The sequence below is a fragment of the Arvicola amphibius genome, chromosome 13, assembly GCF_903992535.2.
Source record: "Arvicola amphibius chromosome 13, mArvAmp1.2, whole genome shotgun sequence".
NCBI classification, from domain to species: domain Eukaryota; kingdom Metazoa; phylum Chordata; class Mammalia; order Rodentia; family Cricetidae; genus Arvicola; species Arvicola amphibius.
Genome location: NC_052059.1, coordinates 61,859,932 through 61,876,426, shown reverse-complemented (window position 1 = coordinate 61,876,426; position 16,495 = coordinate 61,859,932). Strand labels below are relative to the sequence as shown.

Here is a 16,495-nt window from a genome sequence, read left to right as displayed (position 1 = left end):
GTGACCTTGACATACAGAATGAAGTTCATCTTTCCCACATCTTATAACACCATGAAAGAGAAACATGGCTCACTTCTTAAAATGTACTTCTCTGTTAAAACATAAGAGTTTGTAATTATCATGTGATACTGAAATATCTTATGATGCCTTTTTTCCTAGAGAAGAAAAATGCAAAAGGAGCATAAACTGGTCACATATTAGCACCTTAGTTATTGCCTTAGGACATAAAATGACCAACAAAGACAAAACAATTACCAGGAATGGCATCTAAACAATTTTATGAAAACAACTATAAAGATGATAACAAGAAACTGTAAACACATGTATCATGGTTACATTTAATCCCAGTATTTTTTAGTAGAAATAGGGAATGAGACATAGGTTTTAAAGATGTGGAGCTTAACCTAAACACTGAGAGAATCCCAGCATGGGTAAAAACAGAAAGTCCGTTTGTAGACTTAGCTCAGAGAGCAAGTCAGGTTGCATTAGCCTGAAATCTTTTAAGGGTGAGGGGGAACCTTTTTCAAAAGTTCAGATTACTCCATAGAATTCAATCACATATGTTTTTCTTCAGTTGCCCTGGAATTCTGAAATATTTAAGTAGTGTTTGTGCAGTGTGACTTCTCCTCAAAAAAAAAAAAAAAAAACCTTTAATTAAAAACGTCTTAAAATTGACATTCACTTAGAATGAAGAAAATATGATATTTGAAGTAGCAACGATCCTCAACCTGATCCAAGATTTCATTATTTCCATGTCTTCCAGTGACTATGGCCACATTTAACTGTTACTTTCTGGTCACCAGGTGGCGCAGCATCCTAACACTATAGTATTTCCTGTATGGATCTAAGTTTAGACTCATTGTTTCTCTGTTTTCAACATGCTAAGACTCAAGAACAAACATCGTCTAGATGCCACAAAAGATGGACTCTTCCCCAGGGTTCATTACTGTGATACTCCTCGTACTCAGTAAGTAAAGTGATTTAAACTTTTCACTCTTTTATGTAAGAAAAGCCTTGAGCCCTAAATTCAACTAAGAGCTTTGTCTTTAAGGTGACATACATATCTGTTTCATTTTTGTTTTTTCCTCCAGCAAGGACCCATGGAGACTCAGTGACACAGACAGAAGGTCAAGTGACCCTCTCAGAAGAGGACTTTCTTACTATACACTGCAACTATTCAGCCGCAGGGTACCCAACCCTGTTCTGGTATGTGCAGTATCCTGGAGAAGGTCCACAGTTCCTCCTCAGAGCCTCAAAAGCCAACGAGAAGGGAAGCAGCAGAGGTTTTGAAGCTACATATGATAAAGGATCCAGCTCCTTCCACTTGCAGAAAGCCTCAGTTCAAGAGTCAGACTCGGCTGTGTACTACTGTGCTCTGGGTGACACAGTGACAGAATCCACAGGGGGAGCTGAACACAAACTCATCACCAGGGGTCTGACTGCTGAGTTCCTACCTCTGGGATTGCTTTGGTTCCTCTGTGTTGTGTGCCTCTCCATTTCTCTGGTTTGCAGAAAAATCATATGGATAGCCATAGCAGAAGAACAAGAAGTAGAGTTTTTCATCCTCAACCCTTTACTGGGACTAAAGCAAAATCTGATGCAAAACTGCCTCAGGCAGAATATGAGACCCCCCAGTAAAGCTGTGTGACTAAGTAAGTTGTATGCTTGTTGTAGGAGATGAAGTCTGTCCTCCACTTTTTCTTCCACAACTCTCTAGTATATCTAGCTGCATTATATAATTACAGGGAACAGGGTGCTCCAGGAAAAGGGATATCCATATAATGTCTTCTGAAAGTATAGAAGGAGAGGTGACAGAATAGCCCAGAGTCCCAAGTTCTAGGATTCCTATAGAGAAGGAATGGAAAGAAGGAAGGCACTGTCACACAAGCACAGAGGGTAAAGGGTCCTCAAATGCACAGAGAAATTTTCCCTTTGCTGTTAGTAAGTTCAGGATAACACACAAACATAGCATTTGAGAAGCAAGTATGGAAGTATTGAGAACTCCAAGTGGCTACATGGCAGCTGGCTGTCTAAAGAGCCTCAGAAGTAATTTCAGTGCTTGGGGGGAGGCAACCATACAACTTAATGTCCTATCACATAAAATACATGTAGTGTAAACCAGATGCTGTCAGCACTCTCAAAGTGTTTAAGTGACTTTCTGTTCCTTCTAGAATACATTGCTAAGTTCATGCTGTGAAACAAAATGTTCCACAGCATTTGTACAGACCTCACCTGTCAACATCAGCTTTTTGTGAGAAAAGGTCCCAGCTCACTGCAGCAGCAATGCTTGTTTCTGATCAACTTGCTCAACTTCCCAGATGTGGTGCTAGGCTTTCTAAACAGGAAACGCTCTTCATCGAAACCTTCATGAACCAGAGTCTGTACTATCTTCAAATGTCAGCACTCATGTCACTTCTGTGAGGAAACCTACATATTCTGCTGGTCTTCCTGTGTAAAGTTGCACGATCCTTACTTTGACATAGACCTCCTTTTACTCTATCATAATCCTCCTGTTACTCTGTCATAGTCTTCCTGTTACTCTGTCATAGTCCTCCTGTTACTCTGTCATTGTCCTCCGGTTACTCTGTCATAGTCCTCCACAGAGAACAAGCTAGGTATGCAGCACATTTACCACATACTTCCTTCACTTAAGATTCAGTGAGTAACAAGGAAGAGAGAGTGAGTAGAGTGAAGGAGACAGAGGACCAGGAAAGTTGCTGTGAAACTGTGTCTCCTAGAAATGAGAGGAAACCACACTCAGGAGATTTTATTTTTAAAACATATGGTTAAAAGTTACTGTAGTCACTTGTGGACCAGTAAAGCCATCTTCCAGTTACTCTCCCTGCTGTGACTGTAAGATTCTTCCCACACTCACTAGTCATCTAGTTGTGAAGCATTAATTACACAGTAGTTCATTTTGTTGAAGTACACCATAGACTTGTTAATGTTAATGTGTGTCAAAAGAGGAAGCACTTAATATACATAAATAAATATAATTTCAAACATTCATTAAAAGGCCAAGCAGACTGCTTTTGAAAATGATAACTCTTTCAATAGTAATTCAAAGTTCATAGTGCATCTTCTTGTTCACGCCACTGTACCTTTTTTGCCAGGGTCCCAGCCCTTTGGGTTGGACTCAGTATAAAGGAACCAGAACCCACACAGTTCTACCACATTTCCCCCCAGGAACCCTGTTTGCAAGTTCTCAGTCCCCATGGTCTCACTCAGCAAGACTGCCTCAGTTCCAATATGGCTCTGCCCCTTCTGAACAACTCCAGTCCTTCACCTTACAGATTCAACTGAAGACTCAGGATCAGTGGGCTAAAATCTCATATCAAAGACACAACCAACATAACTCTAGATGAACTGTCCTATAGGAAAAACAAAATAATAAAATCCAAGAGAATATGTCCCCCTACAAGATGAGTTAGATGAAACTGGAGACTTGAACAAAAAAAAATTATGAATATGTCAAAACAATTCTTGAATTTCCAAAAACCTTTCCAAAAAGATAATGGTGGACAGAAATGAAATCCTGATTGGCTCAAGAAAACACAAATAAATGGTTTAATGAAATAATGTGGACTATTCAGAATATAAAACCTTAATTTAATAAGGAACTAGAAATGCTGAATACCAGGGTTGTTTGATAAGCTCATTAATTATATTATTCTATATTATCTAAAATTATATATATACATATAATATATAAAAATGTTTATACATGATCACATATATATTTATAATATATACATACAATTTAAGATACACATACTTTAAAGAAATACATTTTATTTTAATAAGATATATAGTAATAAGATAATATATTAATATGATAATAAATAAATCTCAATAAAATAATAACATATATATTTCTTTATATATAAATATATCCTTATCTTAAAGGAAGTTAAGCCACTTGGGCTGATAGCACTCCAACAAGAAGCATAGAATAGCAAAAGCAACACAGGCATGAAGAACCTCCTTTTGAATGGTTGATCAGGATAGTTAGTGTAAGTGAGTCCCAAAACAATATAGATTATTGATGTAGTCCTTGATTGCCTCTCAGGGTTTAAGCCCCTATTGCTAAAGATTCCACACTTAGGACACAGGACTTGGATGATTGCGCCTGGCTCTAACCTGAAAAGCTCTTTCTTGTGTTCTAACTTCCAGTGTTTCAGAAAGTACTAGCAATCTGCCAAGGGACAAGGGATGAAATAATTAACTGACCTACCCAGGCATTATACCTATGAACCATAGCAATTACCCAGTATGGCAAAATATTCATAAGGGTATAAAAGTGGCCCTCACAGGTTGCTGGCAACCAATAGCTGTCTATTGGACTTAAGGTCCACTAATGAGGGAAACCATTCCTGGTACTGGAAACCTACGATACTTCCTGGGGCTGGTAAGGTCATGGACCTTAGAAAATAATCTACTACCACCACTTTGGTAGGTGAGCATAATTTCTTACTACATCTTAAATCTGCAGAGATCTCAGGGGCTCAGAGGGTATTGTATCCTAGTGGCCTAGGATGTCACTGTAGATGTCCTCTGAATTCACTGTGGATCCCTCTGTCCTGGGACTATGAGCACTTTTCCTCTCAGTTCAATACCCTCATCTCACCAGGGATGGCTTTACCTTTCTCCCAAGTTAGGAGCCACCTTTCTGAGACTGCTTCCTATGTGTAATTGAGAAGGTAGATATGAATGTCTAGTTCCTGCTGAAAGGCAGGCATATCGTGCACAAAGAGTAGTGGACTGAATGAAGACCGAGGGAGTGTCTGAAATCTTGCTGAGCGAGCCTGAAAGTTAAGTGGCCTGTGACCTCTTCCAGTTTGGTGACCATAGACTCAGAACCAAGTTATAGTTGTGAGGTTTATATCCCACAAATGCTCATCTAAGAACCACATGAAAGCTTTATGGGCACCAGAGATAAACCTGTGAGGGAGAGTCAACCCTGCCTGTCAACTGTGGGTGATAATGAAGTAATTCAAAATGGTTTTCTGGAATGGGCTAATAGGCCAACGTCTACCTGTTTTTTTATGTATCTGGCTCTCTATCTCAAATATTTATAGATAGCTCCATTCATTTTGACTGTCGTTGGCTCAACATATCATCGACTGGTCAAATCTTCATAAAACTTTTCTTCAACATGTACAGGTCCTGTTATTCTGTGGGGCACCTGAGTAGAGACTTTCTCAGAAACTGAGTCCCCCTTAACTTTCTAGCCATGTGGGGATATAAAGTTTCTAGGTAAAAATGTCTAATTGTGCCAATCTTGATTCACAAACTTGGAGATGATACCTGAGGGAAAGGTGCAAACTGAGCTCTGAGTAGATCCAATGAAAGAATCTGGGATGCTCTTCAGGATGTGGGACCATAGTTCCTTGGACAAACCCCCAGAGCAATCTAAGGGTGATGCCTTCTCAGCTCCAGCCCATCTTCAAATTAAGTAGCTAGAGAAGACATGGCTTCATCCTTGACATCAGTTGCTATTGATCTCTGAGAGGATGGGGCCAAGAAAGAGTTAAAAGAGCACATACAAATGAGAAAGCAAAAGTGAGCTCCTACAAACTGCAGCTTCTTGTTTCCAGAAGATAACTTGAGTTGAATTGGTGGAAAGGCATGGGTGGAGACCTAAAAAGGACTAATAGTGGAAAGAAAGGGCACATAAGCTCAATAAAACTCCATAGCCAAAGTCTAATTAGCTGATTAGCTTTATGGGCCTTACCATTTCAGTAGATAAAGCTTATACTTTTTTTTCCACAGTTCCATATTCTGTCTTTCTAGGATGTTCTGTTCATTGTCTGTCTCAGGGATGGAGCTCAGAACTCCCCTAAATGATCACCAACATCCCTGCTGTGGATGTTTGTTACTGGTATATGGAGAATTCTAAGCACTTCTAGTACCACCTTGCTAAAATAACATATGGCCAAATAAAATCTATGCTGAAGATCCATCTTAGCCCCAAATAATGGCTATCATCAAGAAAACAAAAGGCAATGATATTATAAATATGATGAGAAATGAACATTCATGTGTAGTTGATCAGAATATACGTTACTGCAACAATTATGAAATTTTGTGTGATATTTCCTTGATAGAAATCCCACCAAATATAAATTACACATAACCCAGCTTTAGCACTCCTAGCTGTGTGCCTAAAGGAATCAAACTCAGTATACAATAAGGTTATTTGCACATCATGATGTTTTGGTTCTATTTGCATTAAGCAAATTATGAAATTAGATCAGCTGTCCATCAGCAAGTGCAAAAGAGGGAAATGGGGAGTGAATATGAGTAACATATCTGATTTGTGTGTATTAGTGTGTTATATTAAATAATAATTTATATAATTAGTACTACTAATAAAAATAAATAGGGATTGGAGAGATGGCTCAATCAGCGAAGTGCCCATCCCAAAAGCGTGAGGAACTATGTCCAGATTCCCAGAACACATTACTATCCAGTACGACACCCATATCTGCAGACCAAGTACTAGTGAGGTCATTGCCAGTCCAATTTATGGAGTTCACTGACAAAGCAGCCTGGGATGATGAGCTTTATTCAGTGGGAGACTCAGAGATAATTTCTCCTGTGTCCTTTTGTGTCTGTGGGAGAGAAGGTGAGCATGAAAGAAGAAAAGGACTTCTTGACAAAGCAGGACAATTTAGGACAATTTTTTTTATAATTGGGTGAATAGAGCTGTTTGATGGCTTTTAAATAACAAGATGAAAATATTGAACTTTGACCTGTACACATGTATGCATCTTTCAAAGACTATAGAATATGGCACCAAGCTTCTTCAAATGGATGATAGGCATTGAAGAGGCTCCTCATGGAGTTTATAAGCCACTAAGCAAGAAACTGCTCTTGCCTGAACTATTTGACTGGAATTGCAGGACCCACAGAAAAATGACTGCTGAAGTTGCCTAAAGAAGGTGAGATAATTCTTTGGGGGTTCCTGCTTCATGAAAGAGTCTGCCAAGCATTCTGCAGAACACAGAAGAAAGTAACTGACAAACTGCCAATATAGATGAAAGTTTTGAAATTTCCTGCTTCATGGAAATGTCTGCCAGATACTATGGGTCTATAGGCTAAAGATAGATGCTCCAAACATACAGAAGACCTTTGGGTGACTGTCCAGGCAGCTGTCATTTCTAGACTTTTCGAAGTTCATTACAATACACTTCCTCTTAACTTAGGTAATATTATATCCTTCTGGGGTCTTTGATGGTGTTGAAGGATAAATAGTTATAATTATAGTTTTCCTTAGTTATGATAAAAGATAAAGTAGATATAAATATTGTAATTGTAATTTTTGTTGATAACTGTTTTGTTATGTGTAATTTTACTATGTTAAAGTTAAAATCTTCCTTTTTATTTGAAAAGCAGAAATGGTGTGGTAAATCCTTGTGTTTCTTTTATTGCTTTTATTGGTTAATGAATAAAGAAGCTGCTTTTGGCCAAGAGCTTAACAGAATACAGACAGGCTGGAAAAAATATAGAGAAAGTAGGCAGAGTCATGTAGAAGTCATGTAGCCCTACCAGAGGCAGATGCCAGATGGAACTTTACCCAGTAAGCCACAGAACATGGTGATACACAGATTAATGGAGATGGGTTAGTTTAAGATATAAAAGTTAGCCAGAAATACATTTATGCTATGGACCAAACAGTATTGTAATTAACACAAATTTCCGTGTGATTATTTTTAATCTAAGTGATCAGGAATGAATGGGTAGCCTCTCCCAACAAACACCCACTCACACATACATGCACACAAAACAAGCACACGTAATACATACAAAATAAGTGTATGAATAAACAGACAAATACATAACTAAAATGTAGCTAGGCTGTGAGTTCAAGTTATATATGGTAATTCATATTTAAAGGATGATGTTGAATTTCCTTCTATATGCTGTGAATATGATTTATTACAATTGGTTAATGAAAAAACTTCTTTGGCCTATGGCAGGGCAGAATAGAGGTAGACAGGAAAACTAAACTGAATGCAGGGAGAAAAAAGGCAGAGTCATACAGATGCCATGTAAACACCCAAGAAGCAAAATGTGACTTAACAAACCTCGAGCCTTGTGGTAAAATATAAAATAATAAAAATGAGTTAATTTAAGATGTTATTTAATAAGAAGCCTGAATTATAGGCCAAAGAGTATGTAATTGATATTAAGCCTCAGACTGTTTATTTTATATGGGGCTTCTGGAACAGGGAGGCAGTAAAAATTTGGTCCAGGCAGACCAGCAGGTCAGAGAATATTTGTAGCTACATCTGGCACCCAACATTCAGCAATGTGCATCCTCATAAACCCTAAGAAAGCTTAAAAAGAGGGCTTCTAGAACCACAAAACAGGAGTCAACTGGAGCTTCTTGATGACCACAGTTTTTCAGATAGTCTCTCTTTGTGACCTGAAAACAGAGGTGTGGCCTCTCTAAAAGATGACTCCCTGGTTCGTATTGGTTGTAGGAACTGCTCTGGCTCTTTCAGGAGGCTCAGCTACAGAGAACTGAATTGGGGTCTGTGAGTAGAGTGTACAAGCTGCTTAATTGTTACATAGGCCCCCTGCATCCCTGGAACTGGTACGGTGAACGGTGAACATGGCTCACACAGCTGGTGGTGAACATAACTCTGTCATATTGGATGGGATGGAGTCAAAAGACAAAGCCATAGAATTAGCCCTGGCCATGCCACTTAGCATTTTAAAGACTCTCCTTGTCAGAAAATGATTTCAAATAAATAATAAAGACAGATACAGACAAAAAAGGCCTTTAAATGAGTCACAATATGTTTGATAAATATTCATAGGCTTGAAAAGAGAGGATAAGAGATAGTGTCATAGATAAATGAAGGTATTTTAACAGATCTTTATTATAGAAAATTTAAATAAAAATTGATGATGAAGGAACAATATAGGGGTGTATGAGCTTATACAGAGAAGAGATAAAAAGCATAAACTATTATTTGATTGAGAGGTTCTTCAGAAGTATTACAGAAAAGTGACTAGTGAAATAACTTTTAATTGCTGAAAATAAGTTGCCATTTGGTGAAAATGTTTGGATAAGGACATACATACATAAGCTTGAGCAAAGTCTCATCTGACTATTTCTTGTTTTAATAGTTCACATAAGAAGAGTCTGCACTTAAATTAGTTTTTGACTCTAAAGTGGGTCCACTAGATGGCAGCATCTTCTCAGAGACCCAGATGCAATTTCTCACATGGTCCTTTGTGTCTGTGTGTTGTGGGGGTGGCTAGAGGGAGCAGGAGAACTTCTGAGGTAGCAGTGAAAATTAGGACCTTCTTTCTAATTGGATGAACAGCTTGGGGTTTTTCCTTTTTTTATGCATCTTACAGCAGAAGAATTTGAACTCCCTAAGTGGCAGTCCTTTTGTTATGGTTGAAGTGTGGATCTTCAGTGAAAACAATAATGCATCCCTTAAGTGTTTTGCTAGTGGTACTCTGGCTTCAACTGAGGGGTGAGTTTGACCATTCCTATGGGAACATACAATATTCGGGAGGGCATTGCTATCAAATATCTTAGATGGGGGGTCAGAAGTACTAATGTTCTCATGCTAAAAAAAAGCAGGTGGGAGGCCCATGGAAAAGCCATTCCGGGGTGTCTGCATCCATAGGCATCCAGTCCTGTTTGTCTGACCTTTGTCTCTCTGCACAGTGGTAAGGAGCCAGCAGAAGGTGCAGCAGAACCCAGAATCCCTCAGTGTCTCAGATGGAGCCATGGCCTCTCTCAACTGCACTTTCAGTGATAGTGCTTCTCAGTACTTTTGGTGGTACAGACAGAATCCTGGGAAAGAACCCGAGGCTCTGATGTCCATCATCTCCAATGGTGAAAAGAAAAAAGGCAGATTCACAGTTCAGCTCAATAAATCCAGCCTGCTTGTTTCCCTGCACATCAGAGACTCCCAGCCCAGTGACACAGCTGTCTACCTCTGTGCAGTGAGCACACAGTGCTCCCCAGTACACCTGCAGCCTGTACCCAAACCTACAGGGCCCCAGCAAAAGCTGAGCTAGAGTACAGAAAACAGGATGGAGAAATTCTGATTACTCTCCTTCTATTGGATATCAAACTGAAAGTAAGAGCCACAGGAGAGTTGGTTTAACTTACATGGAAAATACTTTATTATTCTGGGAATGAATGTAACACATATTGGTGTGGCTCAAATATTTTCCACTTTATTTTAGTTGAAAAATATACATATTTTAATTAAGATTTAACATCCATGATTTCTTTTTAGATCCTCCATACCTCCATAGAACAACAACACGCCTTCTTTCTCTATCACTCTCTTTAGTATACAAATGGGCAAAATTAAACAAACAAAAACCAAGAAAAGGGACAAGAAACATACATACAGAGGTATATTGTTGTTAGGGTTCAAGAAGGAAGTAATAGTACCTTGGGAAATTAGAGGAAGGGAATGCCACAAAGTCATATCATGAAATAGGACTCACAAAAGATAGATTTACTGTGGCCAGGAGGACTAAACAGAGGCTGCCTCTGACCAGGGGTAGAAGGGGAAAGAAGGACAGGCTGTGAAGGCCCTGTCTCTTTGTAAAGTGTATAGTGTATGTGCATAGGGGGAATATGTGACCACAGTGGAAATTTATTATTGAAGGTGGATTTGGGGAGGCTGGAGATTTGCAACACACATTAAAACAAAATCTGTAAAAACAGAAATCTGGATATGATAATACACAAGCAAAAAGACCAGTAATACTTTTTAAAAGCCCAAACAAAGAAATATGAAACAAAATTTCTACAACAATACCAGTGAGTTACTTGTGCTGGCTATCTATTGCTAGGGATGGGACATCTCTTTGACTGTGGTTTGTATATTCAATGAGAATTTATTGGAGAAAATTAATTTTTCCCTCATAAGCACCTGTCCCATCCCTGACTAAGATACCTTCTTAGTCAGGGATGGGAGCCTGTGTCCACATTGGAACCATGTTGACCAAGGTTTCAGTACCACCCGGTCCTGTAGTCACTCAGTCCCAAAGAAACACACAGAGACCTACATTATTGTAAACTGATTAGCCTATTAACTCAGGCTTCTTATTAACTCTTTTTTTCTCATTTTTTTATTAAAGATTTCCATCTCCTCCTCTCCTCCTCCCCCTTCCCTCCCCTCCCTTCCACCCATACCCTTACTCCACCCCTCTCCAAAGACAAAGAGCCATCAGGGTTCCCTTCACTATGTTAAGTCCAAGGTCCTCCCAGCTCCCCCTAAGTCCAGGAAGGTGAGCAACCAAACTGACAAGGCTCACAGTGAGCCCGTCCAAGCTGTAGAGTTCATGTCCATTGCCATTGTCCTTGGTTTCTCAGTCCTCCTCCACTGTCAGCCACATTCAGAGAGTCCGGTTTGGTCCCCTGTTCCATCAATCCCATTCCGACTGGACTGTCCCACCGTCTCAATGGGTAAAAGCACTCCTCACGGTCCTGGCTTCCTTGCTCATGATCTCCCTCCTTTTGCTCCTCATCAGGACCTTGAGAGCTCAGTCCGGTGCTCCTATGTGGGGCTCTGTCATTTTCTCCATTCAATGCAAGGTGAAGGTTCTATGGTGATATGCAAGATATTCATGAGTATGGCAATAGGATCTGTACATTTCTGGCACCCTCTCCTCAGCTGCCCAAGGACCTAGCTGGGGGTGTCTTCCTGGACACCTGGGAACCCCTCTAGAGTCAAGTCTCTGCCAACCCTAGAATGGCTCCCTTAACTAATATATATAATTCCTTGTTCCCATATCCACTCTTCCTATATCCCAACCATCCTATTCCCCCAAGCTCTTCCCATACTCCACTTCACACTTTTCTCTCCACATCCCCCCATCCCCCCATCCCACCCCACCCCCATGTTCCCATATTTTGTCCAGCAATCTTGTCTACTTCCAATATCCAGGAGGATAACTATATGTTTTTTCTTTGGGTTCACCTTCTTATATAGCTTCTCTAGGATTTTTTTACGAATTATAGGCTTGATGTCCTTTATTTATGGCTAGAAACCAATTATGAGTGAGTACATCCCATGTTCATCTTTTTGGGCCTGGGTTACCTCACTCAGGATGGTGTTTTCTATTTCCATCCATTTGCATGCAAAATTCAAGAAGTCATTGTTTTTTACTGCCGAGTACTACTCTAATATGTATATATTCCACACTTTCTTCATCCATTCTTCCACTGAAGGGCATCTAGGTTGTTTCCAGGTTCTGGCTATTACAAATAATGCTGCTATAAACATAGTTGAACAAATGCTTTTGTAACATGATTGGGCATCTCTTGTGTAAATTCCCAAGAGTGGGATTGCTGGGTCATGAGGTAGGTTGATCCCAAATTTCCTGAGAAACCTCCACACTGCTTTCCAAAGTGCTTGCACAAGTTTGCATTCCCACCAGCAATGGATGAGTGTACCCCTTACTCCACATCCTCTCCAGCAAAGGCTATCATTGGTGTTTTTGATTTTAGCCATTCTGACAGGTGTAAGATGGTATCTCAACGTTGTTTTGATTTGCATTTCCCTGATTGCTAAGGAGGTTGAGCATGCCCTTAAGTGTCTTTTGGCCATTTGAACTTCTTCTGTTGAGAATTCTCTTTTCAGTTCAGTGCCCCATTTTTTAATTGGGTTCATTAGCATTTTAAAGTCTAGTCTCTTGAGTTCCTTAAATATTTTGGAGATCAGACCTTTGTCTGTTGTGGGGTTGGTGAAGATCTTTTACCAGTCAGTAGGCTGCCTTTTTGTCTTAGTGACAGTGTCCTTTGCTTTACAGAAGCTGCTCAGCTTCAGGAGGTCCCATTTATTCAATGTTGCCCTTAATGTCTGTGCTGCTGGGGCTATACTTAGGAAGCGGTCTCCTGTGCTCAAATGTTGTAGAGTACTTCCCACTTTCTCCTCTAACAGGTTCAGTGTGTTCATATTGATATTGAGGTCTTTAATCCATTTGGACTTGAGTTTTGTGCATAGTGATAGACACGGATCTACTTTCATTCTTCTACAGGTTGACATCCAGTTATGCCAGCACCATTTGTTGAAGATGCTTTCTTTCTTCCATTGTGTGCTTTTAGCTCCTTTATCAAAAATCAGGTGTTCATAGATTTGTGGGTTAAGATCTGGGTCTTCTATTCGATTCCATTGGTCGACTTCTCTATTTTTCTGCCAATACCAAGCTGTTTTCAATACTGTAGCTCTGTAATAGAGTTTGAAGTCAGGGATGGTAATGCCTCCACAAGTTCCTTTATTGTATAAGATTGTTTTGGCTATGCTGGGTTTCTTGTTCTTCTATATAAAGTTGATTATTGTCCTCTCAAGATCTGTGAAGAATTTTGATGGGATCTTTAAGGGGATTGCATTAAATCTATAGATTGCCTTTGGTAGTATTGCCATTTTTACTATGTTGATCCTCCCAATCCAAGAGCAAGGGAGATCCTTCCATTTTCTGGTGTCCTCTTCAATTTCTTTCTTCAAATACTTAAAGTTCTTGTCAAATAGGTCTTTCACTTCCTTGGTTAGAGTTACCCCAAGATATTTTATGCTATTTGTGGCTATCGTGAAAGGTGACGCTTCTCTGATTTCTTTCTCTGCTTCCTTATCCTTTGTATATAGGAGGGCGACTGATTTTATGGAGTTGATCTTGTATCCCGCCAGGATACTAAAGGAGTTTATCAGCTGTAGGAGTTCTTTGGTGGAGTTTTTCGGGTCGCTTATGTACACTATCATATCATCAGCAAATAACGAAAGTTTAACTTCTTCCTTTCCAATTCGAATCCCCTTGATCCCCTTGTTTTGTCTTATTGCTATTGCTAGAACTTCAAGCACTATATTGAAGAGATAAGGAGAGAGTGGACAGCCTTGTCGCGTTCCTGAATTTAGTGGGGTGGCCTTGAGTTTCTCTCCATTTAATTTGATGTTAGCTGTCGGCTTGCTGTAAATAGCCTTTATTATATTTAGGAATGACCCCTGTATCCCTAATCTCTCCAAGACCTTTATCATAAAGGGGTGCTGAATTTTGTCAAATGCTTTTTCTGCATCTAATGAGATGATAATATGGTTTTTATCCTTCAGTTTATTTATATGATGGATTACATTGATAGATTTTCATATGTTGAACCAGCCCTGCATCTCTGGGATGAAGCCTATTTGATCATAGTGGATAATTTTTCTAATGTGTTCTTGGATTCTGTTTGCCAGTATTTTATTGAGAATTTTTTCATCGATGTTCATAAGTGAGATTGGCCTGTAATTCTCTTTCTAGGTTGAGTCTTTGTGTGGTTTAGGTATCACTGTAATTGTAGCTTCATAAAAGGAATTTGGCAATGACTGTTCTGTTTCTATATTATGAAATACCTTAAGGAATATAGGTATTAGGTCTTCTTGGAAGTTCTGGTAGAATTCTGCATTGAACCCATCAGGTTCTGGGCTCTTTTTGGTAGGGAGGTTTCTGATAACAGTTTCTAATTCTTCGCGACTAACAGGACTATTTAGAGCATTTACCTGGTCCTGGTTTAACTTTGGTATATGGTACGTATCTAAAAAACTGTCCATTTCTTTTACATTTTCCAATTTTGTGGCATACAGGCTTTTGTAGTAAGATCTAATGATTCTCTGAATTTTCTCTGTGTCTGTGGTTGTCCCCTTTTTCATTTCTGATCTTATAAATTTGTGTGTTCTCTCTCTGCCGCTTGATTAGTTTGGCTAGGGGTTTGTCAATCTTGTTGATTTTCTCCAAGAACCAGCTTTTTGTTTCATTGATCTTTGGATTGTTTTCTGTGTTTCTATTTTGTTGATTTCTGCCCTCAGTTTGATAATTTCCAGTCTTCTACTCCTCCTAGGTGAGTCTGCTTCTTTCTTTTCTAAAGCTTTCAGGTGTGCTGTTAAGTCTCCAATGTGTGCTTTCTCCGTTTTTTTTTTAAGTGGGCACTTAGTGCTATGAATTTTCCTCTTAGCACTGCTTTCATAGTGTCCCATAAGTTTGAGTATGTTGTGTCTTTATTTTCATTAAATTCAAGAAAGACTTTCATTTCCTTCTTTATTTCTTCCTTGACCCAGCTGTGGTTCAGTAGTTGACTGTTCAGTTTCCATGAGTTTGTAGGCTTTCTGGGGGTAGCATTGTTGTTGAATTCTAATTTTAATCCATGGTGATCCGATAAGATGCAGGTGGTTACTAATATGTTTTTGTAACTGTGGAAGTTTGCTTTGTTACCGAGTATGTGGCCAATTTTCGAAAAGGTTCCATGAGTCTTATTAACTCTTAAAACTTATATTATCCCATAATTCTTGTCTGTGTTAGCCATGAGGCTTGGTAACTTTTTTGGTGAAGCAATCACATCTTGCTTGCTCTGTGTCTGGCTTCCTCCATGTGTGGGTGACAACTTCAGACTGAAACTTCCCTCTTCCCAGAATTCTCATTGACCCACCTCTGTGTCCTGCATGGTCATCCACCTGTACTTCTTGCCTGACTACTGACCAATCAGCATTTATTTAAAATACAAGTGACAGGGTACAGACCATTGTCTCACAGCAGAACCACATCTGGCTTGAACCTGTGCAGACTCTGCTCATGCTGCCACAATCTCCATGAGTTTATACATAAATAATTTTTGTTTTCATCCACCACTTATGGCTCTTACACTCTCTCCACCTCTTCTTCCATGGGGTACCCTGTGTACTGATGGGCACGATTTGATGAAGACTTCTCATTTATGACTAAGCATTCCAAAATTCTCACTCTGCACATTGTCTCACTGTGGGCCTCTGTATTAGTTCCCATGAACAGCAAATGTTGCATGGAGGGCCCACTCATGCCTCTGAGAGATATGCACATCACCCCATTCTTAGGCACACAGTCAGTGCATGTTGCAATCAAGCAAGCTTCAGCAGTCAGCTCAAAAACCCCATCCAAATGGTTGGCCTCCTGAAAGAGCCACAGTTCTTGCTAATAACATGGCCCATAGCCAGAAAGCAGCTGTTTTGAGACCACACGGCTGCTACTGCTGAATCAGTAAGACCTCTCTTAAAGGGGCTGCCACATGCCACCAACAAAAAGCAAGATTCTGTGTTAAACTCAGTATTTTTGTTAACTCAGGTTTTTAAGTGGATCTAGTTGGCCATGTGGGTGCCAATCTGTTTGAGGAGAGAGCTGCTTGTTTGTTCTGGCTGCTTAGCCCCAAAATAATCACACAGAAACTGTATTCATTAAATCACTACTTGACCCATTAGCTCTAGCTTCTTATTGGCTAACTCTTATATCTTAATTTAACCCATTTCTATTAATCTATGTATCACCATGAGGTCGTGGTCTACCAGCAAAGTTTCAGCACGTCAGTCTCTAGTGGCAGCAGCTTCATGGCATCTCTCCAACTCTGCCTTCCTTCTCCTGAGCATTCAGTACAGTCCTTCCTGTCTACCTAAGTTCTGCCCTATCAAGAGGCCAAGGCATCTTTATTCATTAATGGTAATCACAG

The 16,495-nt window shown here is 39.6% G+C and overlaps 2 gene segments (V, D, J or C); both read left to right on the top strand.

The window, feature by feature from the left end:
• Positions 1-909: 909 nt before the first annotated feature.
• On the top strand, positions 910-1,648 carry LOC119799862. The segment is given in 2 exon segments: positions 910-967; positions 1,092-1,648. Coding segments are annotated over 2 exon segments (615 nt in total).
• Positions 1,649-9,401: 7,753 nt separating this feature from the next.
• On the top strand, positions 9,402-10,050 carry LOC121676976. The segment is given in 2 exon segments: positions 9,402-9,497; positions 9,695-10,050. Coding segments are annotated over 2 exon segments (405 nt in total).
• Positions 10,051-16,495: the final 6,445 nt, after the last annotated feature.